General features: G+C 39.0%; 1 protein-coding gene across 1 annotated transcript in view; it reads right to left on the bottom strand.

Annotated features, from left to right (window-relative positions):
- Positions 1-18069, bottom strand: part of ACER2 (alkaline ceramidase 2) — a 28333-nt gene extending 10264 nt beyond the window's left edge. Inside the window, exons 1-3 of the mRNA XM_042454382.1 lie at positions 17740-18069; positions 4082-4196; positions 2209-2350 (exon numbers count right to left, since the gene is read on the bottom strand). Coding sequence (XP_042310316.1) covers positions 2209-2350; positions 4082-4196; positions 17740-17847 — 365 coding nt within the window. The 5' untranslated portion in view covers positions 17848-18069. The remainder of the gene's footprint in view (positions 1-2208; positions 2351-4081; positions 4197-17739) is intronic.
- Positions 18070-21061: the final 2992 nt, after the last annotated feature.

Here is a 21061-nt window from a genome sequence, read left to right as displayed (position 1 = left end):
TTGCTGTGTGTAAAATAAGAACTTAATAACTTAAGTTAGCATATAGATTATGCAAGTTTTTAGTCTTACAGAGATCTTTAAACAAAGGCTGGATGGCCATCTGTCAGGGTGTTTGATTTAGATGTCCTGCATGGCAGGGGGTTGGACTGGATGGCCCTTGCGGTCTCTTCCACCTCTACGATTCTATGATTCTATGGTGAGGCGGGAATTGGGGGAAAGCATTTTGGAAGTGGATCTATCCATGTGGACATATGTTTACACACATGCGCATCTGTAAAATGACATGTAGAGAGACATGGAGCCTTATTGCATGAGAAAAGAAAGCCGAAATGGGACTGGAGAAGTGGCTTTCTCCTTGCCTTTCCACATGCCATCAAAACACTTTCCGTTCTCTTCCAGAGGGAGACAGTCTTAAAAGCATGTCTTTTGTTGCGGTGGAAAGGTCCACTTGGCAAAAGGCAATGCTTTTATGACTTTCTTCCTCAGGAAAGTGAAAGGAAGTGCTAGACAGCATGCTTTTTTTTCTTATGCAGGAAGGTTCAAAGTGAGAATAGCTTGAAGTAGTGCCTTTTACTTGTAAATTAGCTAATAATATTGATGTATCTTTCCTGAAACTTTGCATCTTTTCCATTCTATCATACTTCCCCAATGAATATGCTAGTTGGGAAGGATGGAGGTTATAGTCAGACACATCTGGAAAGTACTGGATTCAGAAAGACTATAGTTACATAAAGGGTTTTTATAATTGTTCCTGTGTAAGACACTTTTAATTACTATTAGCAGGCTAAAGAAAATGTAGTCCATATATATTTTGATTATTAGGGCTTTTTTTGAGGAAACACAAAAATGTCATTTCCCTCAAAACTTGTAGAATGGAGCAAGTTTCCACTGTTCAATGAATTATGCTTATGTTTCATATACACCTTATACACATAGTCTGAAGGTAATTTTATACAATATTTTTAATAATTTTGTGCATTTAACAAAGGTGCGGTACAGACCGCGCTTTTGTGCCGTGCTGGCACCGATTTTAGAGTTAGGGACGACGCGACAACCGCACGGTCCCTAACCATAGCACAGCGTGGCAATGTAACAATGGCGGCACCCCGTGTACACAGGCACCACCATTGTAATGTAAGCACTACACGGTCCCGCACCTCACTTATGTTGCAAGTGTGCCATTGGCGCACTTGCGACATCTGCCCTGAGGTGCTAAAAGGACCGTTTTTCCGGATTCTTTTTTGTCTGGAAGGAAGCTGCATCCACCAAACCATGTGGGAATTAGGCTGCCGGCAGGCCACCCTTTTCGGGTGGTCTGTTCCGCGCCAAAGTTTGTGTACAATGAACCATCATAAAGCAAAAGTGTCATTATCTCAGCCACCAGTGAAAAAAGCTTTGGGTTTTAGTGTACAGTCAGCCCTCTGTTTTCGCAGGGATCCATTCTGGACCCCCTCCACCCCGACACACATGTTCAAGCCCCATAGGACTGTATGGGGGCACATGCCTGTGAGTAGATGAGGGCGTGCGTCTCAAGTGCGCGGCCCATTTTAATCCCCTCCGTTTGTTCCTCGCGAGTAAGAGAGGGTCGTGGATCTGAAGTCTGGGCAAATGGAGGGGCAACTATATTTCAGATCTTGGAATTCTGGATAAGGGAGACTCAGCTTTTATACAGATCTTCATATACAGTCAGGCTTCCATATCCACAGGTTCAAACATCCATGGCTTGAAATATTCCTAAAAGGTTTCAATTCTAAAAAGCAAAGCTTGATTTTGCTATTTTATATATGGGACACCATTTCACTCCACCATTGTATTTAATAGGATTTGAGCATCCATGGATTTTGGTATTCACAGAGGGTCCTGGAACCAAACCATATATCTTCTATCCTTCCTGAAGTTCAGAGTAGGTGTTAGTTTTGAGGTAAATAAGGCTGAGAAGGCAGAAAGAGAGATTTAGTCAAAGTTGCATAATGGTGATGATGAGATTGAAAAACAGGTTTCTCTGAGGGCACCATCCTCCCCACAATCCTTAGTGCTCTGGAGGAAAACAGTCCCCCAATGTCACATCTGCTCTACATCTGTGTTGTAACCTGGCAACCCTACATTTCCATACTTCTTCTCCATTTGCTTTCCTTGTTCCAGGAAAATAGGTGTAATGTTAGTGAAATGGGTCACTATTGGAAAACCAGTGCTTTTAAAATACATTACCTGTCATTTCTAAACATTTTGGGTAGATATCTTCTGGGAAACCACATAGCCAGAGCACACATCAGGACCCAGAGTATAGCAAGTTCATCAAGCATCTGACCCAGGAAACTAAGCGTAGCATGGAAGTAGACGGATCCAATTCCTAGAAAGGTACATTTTAAAATAAACTGTCATTTTGGCAGGGATGTAATACTCTAGTTGCTGCAATAGCATGTGGTTGTATAATGATGAATGTCTGAAAATTTAAGTTAACAAAAAAACACAGTAAAATAAAAAGTTATTAAAGGAACACAAAACAGACTAATATCCAAACAAATTGGAAATTAAAATCAGTTCTGAATATTTCTGAAATATTTCATCTGTGAGATTTTCTCCTGAACAGTCATTTATTCCAACAGAGTTCTTATGATAAGGTTTAAAAAGGTTTTGAAGTAGCAAAAAAGAAAAAAAAGAATAAGAACTGTTGTTCCTCTTGATTCAATACTCCATTAGGCCATGTGCTCACTGTCTGCTCCATTGTATGGAGAAAGGATGTGTGTGTCTCCATAGGATACCTTCTCAACTAGGAAGATCAATTTATTATAACGTTAACAGCACCAACACACTTTCTCCAAGATCTAAGAGAAGTGTTTGCAGTTCATTCCCTCACCGTTTAGCTTCACAAACTTCACAGGCTGCATCTGCACTGCAGAAATAATCTAGTCTGACACCACTTTAACTGCCATAGCTCAATGCAATGGAAGTCTGCGAATTGTAATTTGTTGTGGCACCAGAGCTCTCTGACAGAGAAGGCTAAATGTCTTACAAAACTACAATTCCTAGAATTCCATAGCACTGAACCATGGCAGTTAAAGAGGTGTCAAACTGGATTATTTCTACTGTATAGATGCAGTCTAGTGCATATATGACCATGGATCTTTCAAGCCCTAGTCTAAACACTACACCATGCTGACTTACTAATCAGTTAGAAACTGCTCAAAATTCTATCTCTTACCTGGGTAAAGTCAGTAAGATCAATGTATAGAGCTTTTCCTGTTATGGCACTTCTGAATCTGGTCCATCTCCTGAATTACATTCTGTCAGTAAGTGAAGACATCTTGTAAAAAATTTGGTGTTTGAACAGATGGTGGCTGAGAGACAGTTCCTTCCTTCCTTCCCTCTTCCCCCTGATTTAAGGTGGATACTTCTAGTTTTATCACTACTATTTTATTTGCAGTTATGTCCTTAACTTGCTTTCAGTTGCAGTTAAGGTGTTGTCCAAGATGTCATGTTTACTACTTACTCAGAATGAATTTGTCTCACTCTGTTCAGTGAAGCTTACCTCCAAATAAGCAAGCACAGGACCAGATTAATCATATTTTCTAGCGCTTTAAACTATAGGCCGTTGCTTCAGAAGCCCATGAACAGAGAGCTTGAGAGGCAAGTATGAGAAATAATATAATTTAAATTAAATTAGACTAGCCCTCTACAGAAATGTCAGGCAAAAGGGCAAGAGGAATGGGATGTACATAGAGACTATTATTTCATGCTGCTGGTTGTATTTTGTAGCTCCTGATGTAATCTTATTTAAGTATATAGCAAGGTACACTGATGGGTATCCAAATAACATCAACTTACATTATTTTATTTGGGGTAATTGTTCTGTTTCTGAATTAGGTAGACCAAACTCCAAACATTACTAAACCAAAGGTGGGAGGCTTTGGTCATCTCATGTTTTGAACTTTAACTGCCAGAAGCTGCAGCCAACACAGCCAGTTCTAAAATATTGTGGGAACTGTATTCCAAAACATTTGGAAGACCAAAGATTCTTCTATTATTATTTTTTTGCCATTATATTTCAGGTTACATTATGGACAGACACAGAAAAACTTACCAACGACCACTAGCAGGGTCCATATTAAATATATTCCACTGTTGAAGCAGGTGGCATATTGTCGGAATAAACACATACATATAGGTGGCAAAACAAAAAATAAGATGTTGCTTATCTAAGGGGAAAAATGAAAAACATATATTAAATAAGCAGAAATGAATAATGAAATAATAGTTTTTTCTTCTCTTTTAAGTAAGTGCTTGTGGTGGTGATGGAAAGACCTCAGACAACCTGAATTGAGGCCACACTTGGGCAATATGGAAGAGAGAAAAGCCAATAAAACAATAGCACATAGAATCATGGAGTTGGGAGAGGCCACAAGGGCCATCCAGTCCAACCCCCTGCCATGCATCAAAGCATCCCTGACAGATGGCCATCCAGCCTCTGTTTGAAGACCTCCAAAGAAGGAGACTCCACCACTCTCTGAGGGAGCATGATCCACTGTCGAGCAACTCTTATTGTCAGGAAATTCCTCCTAATATTGAGATGGATTCTCTTTTTCTGTAGCTTGCATCCAGCAGCCATTGTTCTGTTTTCTATTCTTTGGAGCAACAGAAAACAAGCTTGCTCCATCCTCAATATGACATCCCTTCAAATATTTAAACAAGGCTATCATATCACCTCTTAACTTTCTCTTCTCCAGGCTAAACATATCCAGATCCTTAAGTCTCTGGAGGGCAGGGTTTCCAAACCCTTCACCATTTTGGTCACCCTCCTCCGGACATGCTCCAGCTTCTCAACATCCTCTTTGAATTGTGGTGCCCAGAACTGGATACAGTATTCCAGGTAAGGCCTGACCAAGGCAGAATAGAGTGGCACTATTATTTCCCTTTATCTAGATCTATAGATGTATAGTGCCACTTTCCACAAGAGTCCTTTCCATCTTCCCCTCAAACATTAGACAAATAATAATAATAATAATAATAATAATAATAATAATAATAATAATTTTAGCCCACCTCTCCCTATGGATCGAGGCAGGTTACAATGAAAGAAATAAAAATATATAGCACAGTATAATAATGAATATATAACCCAACAGAATAAACAATTAGACAAGCCCCACCCCTCCACCAACAACAAAATAATAACAATCAAATACAAATTACATCGTTAAAAAATGTAGGTAGCATCACACTGTGAGATTAAGGAACTAGCAACACCTTTTAAGGCACACAGTAGTCAAAGTAAGCTTATCCCAGCCAAGAATGGGCCAGGGGTGGATCTTCACATGTCACTGGACTGCAACCCCCAGCATCCCACACCATCAGCTAGGATTAATGGGAGTAACTGTCTAACACTTTTCCCTACCTCATCCTAAGGCAAAGTGTAAGCAGACGTTTGATATATAGGTTTGGAATTCAGGAATATTCCAAAATCCCAAATTGTCTACATGGGTGGCTGAGACAGTGACACTCTTGTGCTCTGGTAGTTCAATGTAGGCAAATTTTGCTTCATGGACAAAATTATTAAAAAATATTATATATAAAATTACTTTCAGGCTATGTGTATAAAGTTCATATGAAGCAAATGAATTTCATGTTTACACTTGGATCCTATTTCCAAGATATCTCATTATCTCAAAATCTGTGGGGGGAGGGGATCTGAAATCCAAAACACTTCTGGTCCCAAGCATTTCAGATAAGGGAGACTCAACCTAAATATAAAATTCTTCTCCAAAGGATGACCAGTTTGCTACTCAGGGAGCGGCATAGATGATTGGAATGGTAGACAATCACAGAATTAATACCAACATTCCCACCTGCTTCTCCTGTACTACACTATTGCTAAAAACAATGAGGGTGTATCTACACTGTAGAAACAATGCAATTTGACACAACCTTAAGTGCTGTAGCTTCATCCTATGGAATTTTGAGATTTGTAATTTCACAAGGCCTTCAGTCATCTCTGTCAAAGAGCACTGGTGTCTCACAAAGTTACAAACCCTAGGATTCTGTATGATGGAGCCATACCAATTATAGCATTATCAAACTGTGTTATTTCTATAGTGTAAGTGAATCTGATGGTAGGTTTTGGGGATGGGTGGGGCAGTACAGGTGTAAAGTCGGTTAACAAAGCCATCTTACCAGGGACACTCCTTTTTACAAAGACTTTTAACCCTCCTCCATCCTTTTCCTCCTTGTCCTATATCTTACTGGTTTTTTAGCAGAACTGTCATTGGGAGGAGAATGGAAGGTCAGAGAAGCAGAGTAAAAGCAGGGACCCTTATAGGTTCCTTTTAGGCCAATTTCTCATTGTATCTTGGAGAAAGAGGCTTTAACTGTCAGGTCAGCATAGTAAACAGTGCAATAAAGCTTGGGTTGGAAAAGAATGAGTTTGTGCTTCAGCCCATCCTAGTGCAGTTGCATCCCTGCCTGCAACAGGCAAGTAAAACAGCAGCTGCCTCCAGAATCCCTTACTGAACATGCATGAGCTGCAAAAGAGAGCAACAAGGGGAGAGCAGATAAGCCTGTCCCACCAGATACGCCAAGCATGTCAGAAAAGCATACATCTAAAAATGTGCCCATCAAAATGTAAATCATAAGAAAGTCAATGAAAGAAAAAGGCACCCATGGATGTATTTTGGGAGGAAGCTTCAAGTAGTTTCTAGAAGGTTTAAAATATTTTTTGTTTATACTTGAGGTGGTGGTTTTATTTCTGAACTGCTTAGTTTTGACTAAAAAGTTCACTGAAACGCCTTGAATTGCTCATCTTTTTCGTGGTGTAAGAACCTATTCCTATTCTTTCCATGTTATTGCTACCTCTGATACCAACTTTTCAGTTAAAGAAATAATGCCCAAGAAGAGATCTATTTCATTAACAGAGGTATACTTGTACAGACAATGTACTAGGACACCAAAGTATCATAGTTTTGGAGTTGGTATAGGTCACTCTGAGAGCCAATGTGGCATAGTGGTTTGAGTGTTGGTCTATGACTCTGGAAATTAGGGTTCAATTCCCCACTCAGCCATGGAAACTAGTTAGTGTAAAACTGAGATGCTTTAAAACTAACCTTGTTTAGAACTCTTTATATTGTGATCTGAGATTTGTGATACACTGTTGAGAATCTATATATTTTAATACTTTAATAATAATAATAATAATAATAATAATAATAATAATTTACTTATACCCTGTCTCCACTCTTCAGCCAAGGCTATCAGAGTGGCTTTCTTAGAAAATGGGAACTGCCTTGATCACGATATATAAAAAGACATTTAGGTTAATAAGTACTTTTATTAATTCACACATAGGTTTGAATGTGAAGGTGATGTATGTATTATTAAGATTCTTTTCTCTTGAAGCTCACAGGTCTGTCATTCAGCCTCAGTAATTCCTCTGTAAAATGGGGATAATAATGGATCACTTCAGTTTACTCCACATACACAAACTTATGTAAGATGAATGGGTTGGTGACCTATCTACACTGAGCATTGCATACAGGGTGGTATTTAGATATAACAAAAACAGCACATATAAATAGAAGTTGAGTCTCCCTTATTACCAGAACCAGAAGTTCTGGTTTGGTTCACTTTCTGTCAAACCTTAAGACAGATGTCATATTAGAAATGGTATGTAGGAAGCACTGCCATAGCCTGTCAGCCTGCATTCCTCGCATTTTTGTCCCTCTTTATGATTTAATAAAATAAACTTTGCAAAATAAGAAACGTAGCAAGCACTTGGCTAATTTCTCACAATGCCTAAAGATAAGAGAGTCCAGCCTTACTTGGTTCAGAATTTGGTTTTACGATAGGTGGATGCAGAACTCTGATTTTGAAGCAGAGCATACAGACACATGGAAGATGCATACAGACACATGGAAGACAGCCACCCTTTTCTAGATAATGCAGGCAAGGAGTGCTCAATACAGGTAGAAATTACACTTCTAGAGATGTACTGTACTGCAAAACAGAGTTACTTGCCTCATCTTATACAGGTATTGGTTTCTACCTTTAGTTACCAAGTTTCATTTAAGCCTCTTTGTAAGTGAAACAGGGAATGGCAATTCAGAAACAAATAAGCAAGTCACACCTGCCCTTTTTACAGCTATTAGCAAGTACTGTAGTCTGTTCCCAGGGTAATTAAAAGTTTGCATGAAAGGCTCAAAATTAGTTTTGAATGTGCAAGACAATTCTCAACGATCCTGCAATTCATAGTAAGCATATCCAGCATTCAATACTTTTTTTCTGTCTCCATAATACTGGTTTTCAAAATAAGGGCACTGCAGTGTGACTGCCCAAAGTTGAACTGTTTTCTGTGCCTCATAATTTATACAGTGGGCTCTTAGTAGCCACTGGGGTTTAGTTCCAGGACACGCGCACACATCCAGGATACCAAAATCTGTGGCTGCTCAAGTCCCGTTATATACAGTGGCATAGTAAAAAAAAAGTCTCTTATATAAAATGGCAAAATCAAGATTTGCTTTTTGAAATGTATACATTTTAAAAATATATTTTCAAGCCGTGGATGGTTGAACCCGTGGATACAGAATCTGTGAATATGGAGGGCCAACTGTAATGGATGAAAGCACACAGTATGTGCAACTCCTCTTACATCAGTTCTGACTAGGTCATTTACACACAGGTCTAAGTGTGAAGGTGAGGTATTAAGATTCTATTATTTTGCAACTCAACAGAAATCACAAGATATTATTTATGAAGGCATCCTGTTTTTTATTCGGATTTGAGAGGTTTGCCATTGCTTCCTTTGAATACAGCCTTCAGCACATGATATTCCCTGGTGATCTCCCTTCCAAGTTGAGTCTCCCTTATCCGAAATGCTTCGAACCATAAGTGTTTGGGACTGCGGAATCTTTTGCATTTTGGAGTATTTGCATATACATAATGAGAGATTATATTTGGAGATCAGACTCTAGACAAGTCTAAACATGAAATTCATTAATGTTTTGTACACACCTTATACTCACAGCCTAAAATTAATTTTGTACACAGTATTTTTAATAATTTTGTGCATGAAACAAAATTTGGGTACAACCATCAGAAACAAAAGTGTTACTATCTCAACCATCCATGTGGACAATTTTGGATTTTGGAATATTTCAAAAATTCGGATAAGGAAGACTCAACCTGTAATAACCAAGACTGTCCCTGCTTAGCTTTCAAATCAGACAAGATTTGCTATTTTTAGGTTATGGGCCTGAGTTTAGTAGTATACAATTTGCTGGGCGATGCACTTGGAGAAATACAAATGTCCCAGTTGCTTTGAACATGTAGATTTTTAGGCCAAGCCGTTTGCCCCAAACAATCTACACAATTCTGATAGGGACAATTTTGCAAGATAAATATAGCTGTAGTATTATATTTGTATTCCTCATTGATATAAAACCATAATGGTAAAAGCTGATGAAAAATATTAGATGGTTTTGGAAGCTCCATTTGCAAAGGATTGAATTATTGGCCTCTGTAAGATGTTTCCTCTCCTTTCCTATGTTTGCCTTACATCCTCAAAAATCTAAGATTTATTTATTTATTTGCTCAGATTTATTTATTTATTTGCTATTATTTGTCTCACTTCACTTTCTTGGAATTTTCTGTTAATATTATAAGCTTCTGAGGGTTTTTAATAATCATTTATATTAAAAGTTTTATAATTAAACTCAAAAGGGATATGATAAGCCATCTAAACTTTAAACTTTAGTGTGGTGCTTATAACTAGCTAAAAGTACCACACAAATATTTTATTTTAAGCACTGAGGTTTGCTCTCTGCCTTTACTGTTATATAAATCTTGCATAACTCTCTCAAACATTACACAATTTTAAATCCAAAATTATAGCAATCGGATTTATCATCACTTATCTTTAGAAAAGCAGGCATTTTGGCATACATCGACATACCCCGGCTGTGACCTGTTGCCTAATCCCTTTTTCATCTTATGCGTTAACAGATATTTTAAATGAAAAACAAATCACAAACAACACACTCTGAGCAAAAAGATACATTCCCCGCAAAATGTAGCTGTTTTCCCTGAGATGTTCACACATTCACTTCCTAAATTCAAAGTGAGCTACAGGACTGCCAATTACTTCTTTACGGTAAATAGGATTCAGTAGAAAAAGACAATCAACTTTGGAATACATGAGCATTTCCAGACTGTGCTGGAGGAGTTGGGATTAGGTTCAAAGGATATAAACTTCAACCTTATAACAAGCTTGCCTTGTACCCAGGTAAACCAGGTAAAAATGGATGTCTGGATGATAGAAAAGATTCTTCAAAGTGTTGGTTCTAACTGATGGAAGGCACACATTGATTCCAGTGGTCCCTTAGTATCTGCTGGGGTTTGGTTCCAAGACCTCCTATGGATACCAAAATCCATGGATGCTCAGGTTTCATTATATACAATCTCATAGTAAAATGCCGTCCATTATATTAGGCTGACCCTATTTCCTTGAGACAAAACCAGAACACTGGGATGGCAAAACGGAGTTATGTAGTATTCTGTACTCATGAAAAAGATGATAATAAAAGTTTTATTACATGAACATAATGAGCTAACAATTATTATTCAAGGACAGAACTCATCCAAAAATGTAGGCAGATGTAGAGTGGAACTGTATTTCACCACAACTGTATCATGAATATTTCTGCGATGAAGTAATCTTACACAGCAAATTTCACTCTTTCAACACCTTATCATAAAACATCTCACACTCCATGACAATTTTTTTAAATAGTTGCAAACACTTCACTTTTTCTGGACTCTAAATTGTCTACAGCATTTTCAATGATTATGGCTACTTTGGTAGGTGAAGTATTATCTTTTTAATGAAATTAATGTACAGTCGAAGGCTTTCATGGCTGGCATCCATAGTTTTTTATGGGTTTTTCGGGCTATGTGGCCATGTTCTAGAAGAGTTTCTTCCTGATGTTTCACCAGCATCTGTGGCTGCCATCTTCTGAAGATGGAAGAAACTCTTCTAGAACATGGCCACATAGCCCAAATAACCCACAAAAAATTAATGTACGTTTGGAACATAGACACTTGATCTCTTGCAAATGACAATCAGTTTCAAACAGGGATCTTCAAACCATTTTGATACAGAACAGAGCATTTTTCTTAAAAATGGGACAAAATTGTCATTTATATTGAAATGACAGGACAATCTGGAAATATGAAAAAAGGTAGTGTCTTGTGTAAAACATATGTATGATCAGCTTAATTATATACAATGGCAAAATCAAGTTTTGCTTTTTGGAATTTATATATTTTTAAAAATATTTTAAAGCCATGGATGGTTGAATCAAAGAATCTGTGGCTATGGAGGGCTGACTGTACTCTTTAAACAGCAACATATCTTTAGCCAATATCCACATCTGGAAACTTGACATGATTTCAGGTTGAAGGAATCATCCAAGGCCCTCCTCTTTATGCCCCTGGCTAATTAGATGAGGCAAATAGCTATAGGATAGAGGGCCATTCCAGGCCTTTTTGATGGTGCGATCCTATCGGAAGAATACTTTCCAGAAATGCTTGCTTGGTATCAACATTATGGTCTTCAATACAATTCCATGTCAATTTCATTGCATTAGCACAAACCCATATTGTTTTTTGTGGAATTGCCTTCTAAGAGAGGCTAGCCTGGCACCCTCCTTGCAGGTTAATACTTTTTTTATTATTATTATTTTGGCAGGTCCTCTAAATGTGTGATAGATATTTATGTGGTTTTTTCCCCCCTAAAAGCTGTATTAGATCTGCATTTTGTTTATTTGTTGTTTCAACAGCTATATTTTTTAACTGGTTTTAATTTATGGCATCTTTACTGATATCTTTATCCATTGCATATGGTATTTTTTTGTTTCAATAACCTTTATTTATAATAATAATAATAATAAAATAAAAGCGAACAGTCATAATGGTGTATTCAATGAGTTCCACACTTATTTCATCCTCTTCGTGTTTAGCCAAGACCAGGTACAGATACACAAATAATATTGCATAATATGACCTTGCACATTCTCTCTATTTAATACATTATACGTATTCTCTATTGCTGTTCTTCCTCAATTATATCTCTTCCATTCGTAATATCGTTGTATCTATTCGTATAAATACTCTCTATCAACATAGTATAAATGAATTACAAAACTATTGCCTAAGTACTTCACATAACTTTATATTTTTTACTTTACGCTTCACTTACATTCTTACATTCCATTTTTTGTTCACATATTCCTCAAAAGGTGTCCAAATACTGCTTTTATATTCCTCATTTCTTAATAATGCAGTTAATTTATCCATTGTTTTAATTTCCAAGACTTTTTGTATCCAATCATCTATACTGGGCAAGGTTATCGTTTTCCACACTTTAGCAATTAGGATACGAGCAGCTGTCACAAAATATAACGTTATTTTCCAGTACCTTTTCTCCATCTCGGACCCCAGAAATGCAGTCATGCATATGGTATATTTTTAGCTGTTTCTTTTAACTGCTGTTAGCCATCTTGAGTCCCAGACTAAGAAATAGTCAGGAAATAAATAGTGTGCCTTGATGTTGTTTCTGATTTATGATAATCCTATCATGGGTTTTTTCAGGAAGACTTAGCTGCATCTGCACTATAGAATTAATGTACTTTGACACAGCTTTAACTGCCACAGCTAAGTGCTATGGAATCCTGGAATTTGAGATTTATTGTAACACCAGAGCGCTCTGGCAGAGAAGGCTATATATCTCACAAAACTACAAATCCCAGAATTCCATAACACTGAGCCATGGCAATTAAAGCAGTGTCAAACTGCATTATTTCTGCAGTGCAGATGCAGCCTTGTTCAGAGGGAATTTGCCATAGTCTTCCTCCTAGCCTGAAAGTGTGTGACTTGCAAGCATGTTTGTGCTGGATAATTTTATTTATTCTTTAAGGTACAACATGTTTTTGGTATACTGCATGTTTTCTCTGGAGAAGTGACTCATACTTCTTAATTCCAAACTCCTGGCAAAGGACTGAGCCTATCTATTGCTGAACACTTACGTTTGAAATTAATAATAGCCAGACATAAATTGACAACTCATACTACAATTGCTAACACTCATGATAGAATTGACATATGTTTGGAGTGACAAGAATAATCTTGAAACACTGAAGCACTATTGCTGCCATGATGACACAAACATGTTCCATTCTAGTCAAAAGAGGGAAAGAAGCTGCTTTATGTTCTCCTTCATTCTACTCCAGATACTTTCATATTTTGGGATTGGTGGTTAGTGGACATGGGCTTTCTCTCCATGACACCCCAACTGGGGGGGGGGGTGTCTGTTACTCTAGATTTTGTGCCTACCCTTACATCCTTTGCTGTCAAGTAAAAACATTTCATGGCAAGCAAAATTCCTGGGCAAGTCACACTCTCTCAGCTCAGAAGCAAAACCCCCTCTGAAGAAACTTGCCAAGAAAATCCCATGTTAGGCTTGCCTTATGATCATCCTAAATTGGAAATGACTTGAAGGCACACAACAACAACAGTTATCTAACATGTTTAACCCAAAAACAATGAATATGCATTTTATTAGAAATCATTTTCTTTCTGATTGTTAAATTGCCATGAACCTTGCAAGGAAAGACAGCTCATAAGTATTTTCCAGTAAGTAAGGGATACAGGAGAGAGTACAGAAGATGGAATAAGGGTCATTTCACCCTCTATTACATTCCTGTTTAGCCACTAATTCCTGCTAGTTTCTAAGTTGCCACAGGCATTGAAGTGGATCAGCTCACCAAGCAGGGAAACATCTGTCAACTGGATGAGAGCTGTGGATTTCATTCAAAAGGTTACATATGCAGAAATGACAAACAAAGATATGCTGGGCCACAAGGGTAGGAAAAGTGCATGCAAAGCAGTAACACTGGAGACTTCTCTGCAAAACTAAATCAATAGGGTGCCCCTATGTAGACTGTACTATGCAGTGACATGTTCATTACTGACATAATTTACACGTATCATTTACATATACATCAGTTATACCTATCTTCAACATGTGGAGAGAGGCCAACATGCAGCATGCAGGATAAAACAAACTAGTCAATGTGAGCCTGCAAAGGAATTTCTTAGGCAGGGTGTATCTGCCATGAAAACTGCTGAATTGTACTGGAGGAATATATTTCTCTGGAGTAAAGTTAGAGCTGAAAATAATGACAGATGAAATCAGTGCTTTGCTCCATTAATCTAATGCCCTCTGCTTTATCCTCTAGTCTGAACATCAGGCAAACTGACAGTTTCTGTTAAAGAAGGTGGTGACTTTTAAAAGGCTACAGTTTTTCCCAATTTGGTTTTTAATAGGTCTACATGTACACAAACACATACTCGTAGGCTCCATCTCATTTTTATGTTTTGAAGAACCTTTGCCAGAAAAAACAAAGAAAAAACTGCATCAAATGATTTGGCTTCTGGATAAATTTGCTAAGAACATGTACGTGCACAACCCTAGCAGTAAGTAAAACATTAAGAGAAATATTCACTTTACCTTTTTAAAGAATGAAGATCATTTAACTTCTTAATGCAACTGCACACAATGTGGCCTTCTCTGCATTTACATGGAAGTAAGTCCACAAATTACACTCAGACTTCAGACAGAATATACAGGATTGCAGTCTTAATGTTTCTGACTTATGGCAACCCTAAGGTGAACCTAACATCGGATTTTCTTGGCAAGATTTGTCCAGAGGTTTTCTTTTGCCTTCCTCTGAGGCTAAGAGAGTGTGACTTCCTCAGATCACCCAGTGGGTTTCCATGGATAAGCATGGATTTGAACCCTGCTCTCCAGAATCTAACAACAATTCCCAAATCCTAGGCTGCATCTGCACTGCAGAATTAATACAGTTTGACACTGCTTTAACTCCCATGGCTCAATGCTATGGCTACGGAATCCTGGGATTTTTAGTTTTGTGAGATACTCAGCCCTCACTGTCAGAGAGCTCTGGTGCCACAACCAACTACAAATCTCATGATTCCATAGGATAGAGCCATTAAAATTGAAGTGTTGCCAAACTGCTCTGTTTCTGCAGGGTGGAAGAACCCTCAGTCCAAGACTCAAGCCACTACACCACATAGGGGCATTTTCAATATAGGACTGGGTTTCTTATTTTCATTTTTGTTCTCCTCCTCCTCGATGGTGTTTTGATTACCAAAAAAGTTGATGCACATATCAGATCAAATCAAAATAATAACAGAAGGAGAGGTGAAGGGGGTTGATAAATTCAGGACAAGCCACACACACCTGTGCGTTAAATGCAATTAGCTTGTGCATACACACACTGTTTATTTAACAGTTGATATTATTACTATTACAGGTTGAGTCTCCCTTATTCGGAATGCTAAAATATTTCAAAAACCAAAACTTTTTTCATGGGTGGCTGAGATAGTGACACCTTTGCTTTCTGATGGTTCAAGGTAATGTACACAAACTTTGTTTCATGCACAAAAATTATTTAAAATATTATGCATTAAATTGCCTTCAGGCTATGTGTGTTATGTATTAAATTGCCTTCAGACTATGTTATTGTTGTGTGCCCTCAAGTCATTTTCCACTTATGGTGACCCTAAAGGGAACCTACCATTGGAGGTTTTGTTGGCAGGTTTCTTCAGAAGGGAATTGCTTTAAACATCCCGTGAGACTGAGGGAGAGTGAGCTGTCCAGGAGGTTTACATGGCTGAGCTGGGATTCAAACCCTTGTTGCTGTTTGACTTCAAATTGTTTCTGACTTATGGCAACCATAAGGCGACCCTATCATGGGTTTTTCTTGGCAAGAGTTGTTCAGAGAAGATTTGGCATTTCCTTCACCTGAGGCTGAGAGAGCATGACTTGCCCAAGGTCACCCAGTGAGTTTCATGGCCAAGCTGGGAATCAAAGCCTGGTCTCCAGGGTCATAATCCAGTGCTCAAACCACTATGCCACACTGGTTTTATATGAAACATAAATAAACATTTTGTGTCTAGACTTGGGTCCCATTCCCATGATATCTTACTATGTACACATATACAAGTACAGGTGTTCCAAAAATACAAACCCTTTTGGTCCCAAGCATTCAGATAATTCAGTGTACACAAACTTTCTTTCATGCCCAGAATTATTTTAAAAATATGTATTAAATTACCTTCAGGCTATGTGTATAAAATATACAGGAAACATAAATGAATTGTATGCTTAAATTAAGGTTCCCATCTCCAATCTATCTCATTATGTACATATATACAAATACACAAACTTCCTTTCATGCCCAAAAGTATCTTTAAAAAATTATTATGTATTAAATTACCTTTAGGCTCTGTGTATAAGGGATACAGGAAACATAAAATGAATTTTGCATTAAGACATGGGTCTCATCGCCATGATATCTCATTATGTACATATAGATAGAGAGCCAGTGTTGTGTAGTGGTTTGAGCACTGGACTCCAGGGTTCAAATCCTGGCTCAGCCCTAAAACTCACTGGGTGCCTTTGGGTGCACTCTCTCGACCTCTGAGGATGGCCATGGCAAACCCCCTCTGAACAAATCTTGCCCAGAAAACCCCATGATAGGGGAGATGATGGAAAACCCCATGCTAGGATTGACCCTTAGGGTCTCTCTTGGGTTAAAAACACACTGCAGAAATAATCCAGTTTGAAACCGTTTTAACAGCCCTGGCTCAATGCTAGGGAATTCTAGGAACTGTCTTTTTCTGAGCCTCCTCTGTCAGAGAGCTCTGGTGCCACAAGAAACTACAATTCCCAGGTTTTCCTAGCACTGAGCCAGGGCAGTTAAAGCAGTCTCAAACTGGATTATTTCTGGAGTGTGTTTTGGACCTCAGCCAATTTGAAGGCACCCAATAAGGATGCAAACGCTGGTATTCCAAAATTCAATAATAATAATAATAATAATAATAATAAACCAACCTGGTGCCCAGCATTTTGGAAAAGGAAGACTCCAAGCCTGCCTTTGGGGTCCCATCCCCAAGTTATTTACACACACACACACACACACACATATATACGTATATGTTTGTTTTATTTACGGTATTTATACCCGTTCTTCAGCCCTAAAGACTCTCAGAGTGGCTTACAGATATTTATTCATATAAGTACCAAGCTGTGCTATACACACACACACACACACACACACACTACACTGTAAATGTTTCCTGCAGCAGAGGTTATAAGAACTTGTGAAAATAAGTTTGATTTACCATTTTTACACAGTATTTTGTATGTGTGTTTCATGTTTCTCAGTAATCTCTTCATTGTTCTAAAATATAATTTAGCCTTGTCCACATGTTTAAGTGGTGGTTTTATTTATTTACAATATATATATATATATATATATATAGAGAGAGAGAGAGAGAGAGAGAGAGAGCATTTAGCTGACATATCACAGCTTTGGGTGCATTGTTAGTTCCTCCCTGTTTTTTGGGTTGTGATATGAAATGTAAATGCACGGTTCTCCTGTTTTGTTTGTTCTCATATATGTGTGTGTGTGTGTGTGCCAAGGCAGGTCTTCCTAATAATAATAATAATAATAATAATAATAAATCCTTTGGGTCCCAAGCAGCATCCCTGAGAGCCCAGTGTACACAAACTTTCTTCCCTGCACAGAATTATCTTTTTTTATCAACAACAACAGCAACAATAATATGTGCATGAAATGGCTAGGGCAGATCCAGCAGGTAGGTACCCACCGTGTTGTAAAACTCGGCGATGGTGGGCACGATGGTGTAGTTATCCTCGCACCAGTCCAGCTCGGAGCTGCCAGCCTTCAGGTGGTCCCAGAGGTGGAGGGCAGCCATGCCCAGGTCCTGATCCTGCCCAGCTTTTAGAGAGGGGGAAAGGAAAGAGGACAAAACAGTGACAAGGAGGAGAGGCAGGGAGGAAGGGAAGGCACCCTTGGCACAAAAAGGTGCACCAGGCGCCCCTGGTCCTGGCTTTCTTGGTGATCCTGTTAGGGGTCAGGCAGGCTCCCCTTTTGTCCCCTGGGCTGCTCTGCTCCTGTTGGACAGAGGACTGGGTCCTCCCTCCCCTTTAAGCCCAGCTAGAGGCTTGGCCAGGGATGCTGTCTCCTCCTCCTTCTCCTCCTCTTCTTGCTTGCGCCTGCGCGCTTTTACGCACCACACACTCCACACAGGCACCTCTCTCTCTTCTGCCTTCTTTCTGCTCCCCCTTCCTTGGCCCAAAAAGGGCAAGGCGGGGGAAAAAAAAAGGGGGGGGGGGGAACACTAGACCAGGGCAAAAGGGAGGAGGACCTGGCCAGAGAAAAGCTCCACACACTCCTAGAAATACTGTACTGTGTTACATGCATGCTCCTTAGTCCTGCTCAAAAGGGAGGGAGGGAAAAAATGGAGGGAAGGACCAAATCAAAGCAGCCCACACACTCCTAGAAACATTTCATGCATGCTTCTTGGTCTTGCTTCAGGAGAACTGGGGGACATGATCAAAGAATAACTAAACACCATAATAGGAATATTAAATTCATGCTTCTTTAGCTCTGTTCAAAAGGGAGGACATTCAGGAAAAATGGAGGCCACGACCAATTCAAAGCTCAAAACGCTCATGAAATGTATATTCGTACTTCTTAGTCTTGCTCATTTCAGAAAAAATGGAGGGCATGACCAAATCAAAGCTCAAAACGCTCATATGAAATGTAAATTTGTGCTCTTTAGTCTTGCTCAAAAGGGAGGAGGACATTCAGAAAAAAATGGAGGGCATGACCAAATCAAAGCTGAAAACACTCATAGAAATATTGCATGTTCCCTAGTCCTTCTCAAAAGGGAGGACATTGAGGGAAAATGGAGGGAATGACAAAAAAAAGCTAAACACAATCACAGAAATATTAAATTCATGGTTCTTAGTCTTGCCCAAAAGGGAGGATGCTCAGGAAAAATGGAGGACATGACCAAAGAAAACTAAACACAATCAGTTGAAATATTAAATTCATGCTTCTTAGTCCTGCTCAAAAGGAGGGCATTTAAGAAAAATTGAGGGAATGGCCAAATCAAAGCTCAAAACACTCATATGAAATGTACATGCATACTTCTTCTTGCACATTCAGGAAAAATGGAAGACATGCCCAAACAAATGCTAAAAACAATCATATAACTATTAAATTCATGCTTAGTCTTGCTCAAAAGGGAGGACATTCAGGAAAAATGGAGGCAATGACCAAATCAAAGCTCGCTCACAGAATTATTAGATGCATGCTTCTTGGTCCTGCTCAAAAGGGAAGACATTCAGGAGATGGCCAAACCAAAGTGCAAAACAGTCAGATTCATTCTCCTTAATCCTGCTCAAAAGGAGGGCATTTAAGGAAAATTGAGGAAATAACCAAACAAAAGCTAAAAATAATCATATATTAAATTCATGCTTCTTAGTCCTGTTCAAAAGAGAGGACATTCCAAGAAAAATGGGGGACATGACCAAAGAAAAGCCCAAAATACTCACATAAATTCATGCTTCTTAGTTCTGTTCAAAATGGAGGACCTTTTGGAGTTCCTCCTGGAAGGAGGCTGAAATAGAGGATGTGTCCTGAAAATGAATGGTGTCTGGTCACCCTGCCCAGGAGTGAACCTTTCCAAGAGCCTGCAACATGTATTTTAAAAAAATGGAGGACATGACCAAATAAAAGCTCAAAACACTCATAAAAATATTAAAGGTATCCTTCTTAGTCCTGCTCAAAATGGAAGCCATTGAAGGATATATAGGAAATTACCAAAGAAAATCTAAAAACACTCATAGAAACATATATTCATGCTTCTTAGTCCTGCTCAAAATGGAGGACGTTTTAGAATTCCTCCTGCGCAGGAGGCTGAAATGTAGGACATATCCTGGAAAAGGAGGACATGCCTGGTCTCCCTGCCCAGGATCAACCCTCTCCAAGAGCCTGTCGTTCAAATGCATGCCTGTGTTGTTGGTTTCTTGAGTTCTTTTATTTATTGGTTAATTTCCACTTGGTGGTTCTTCTTAGCTGTCAAGTCCAGGGGGTGACCTCCCAGAGGCCCAGTGAGCATCCACAGCCCAGCTCAGGTCTTTCAAACTCAAGAAACCTGTCTGCCTTGGTTGAGGCTGCTGCCCAGGATGAACAGACATCCTCCTTTTCCAGGCCATGTCCTGCATTTCAACCTACTGTCCAGGAAGAATTCCAAAATGTCCTTCCTTTTGAGAAGGACTAAGAAGCATGCATTGACATACAGTCCTTCGTCCTTCGTTGTAGTTATGATATCTGGTCATCCCGGGGGTTGCCACTGCCTTCCTCTGAGGCTGAGAGAGTGTGATTTGCCCAAGGTCATACAATGTGTTCTTGTGGCCAAGCACAGATTCTCATGGCCAAGTGGAGACTCTGGTGCCACAACAACTTACTATTCCCAGAATTCCATGTCAGTTAAGTGGTGTCAAACCAGATTATTTCTTCAGTGTGGATGCAGCCCTAGAAAGCTAATGAGGATTAGGCTTAGTTAGTGCACAGATGGGAGACTACCAAAGAATACAAGATGCTGCTGTAGCCTGTATTACAGAGGAAGGCAATGGCAATCCACCTCTACATATTCCATGCCTAAGAAATGCCAATTAAATTTATGGAGTTGCAATAAATTGAGAGGTAAGTTGAGAGTACTGCTGCCAAATTTTTAAAATAGCAGTGAGAGACAATAAAAAATCATGGCATACAGAAGTGACAATCGGGAAGTCTGTGTTCTACCCAAATACCAGATTAAAGTATTGATTTCAGTCAACTTAGCCATGTGTTTTCCCATAAAATAAACATACTGACTGTAGCCAAGGGTCCGTTAGGGGAATTTTATTATGTTGTTATTAGTCCAAATAATGCAAGAGGGGGCTGGCTACAAGAGCCCACCAAGATCGTCTCCCGATGTGTATACGGAGAAGACCAGGGGATCCCAATAAATAAAGCTGAGACGGATATTAATAACTAGATGTCTAATTTATTGAAATAGGGGAAAAACACATGCGCAACGCATGTGTTTTTCCCCTATTTCAATAAATTAGACATCT

The sequence above is a fragment of the Sceloporus undulatus genome, chromosome 2 (assembly GCF_019175285.1).
Source record: "Sceloporus undulatus isolate JIND9_A2432 ecotype Alabama chromosome 2, SceUnd_v1.1, whole genome shotgun sequence".
In the NCBI taxonomy this organism is placed as follows: domain Eukaryota; kingdom Metazoa; phylum Chordata; class Lepidosauria; order Squamata; family Phrynosomatidae; genus Sceloporus; species Sceloporus undulatus.
This window is presented reverse-complemented; position numbering and strand designations above follow the sequence as displayed.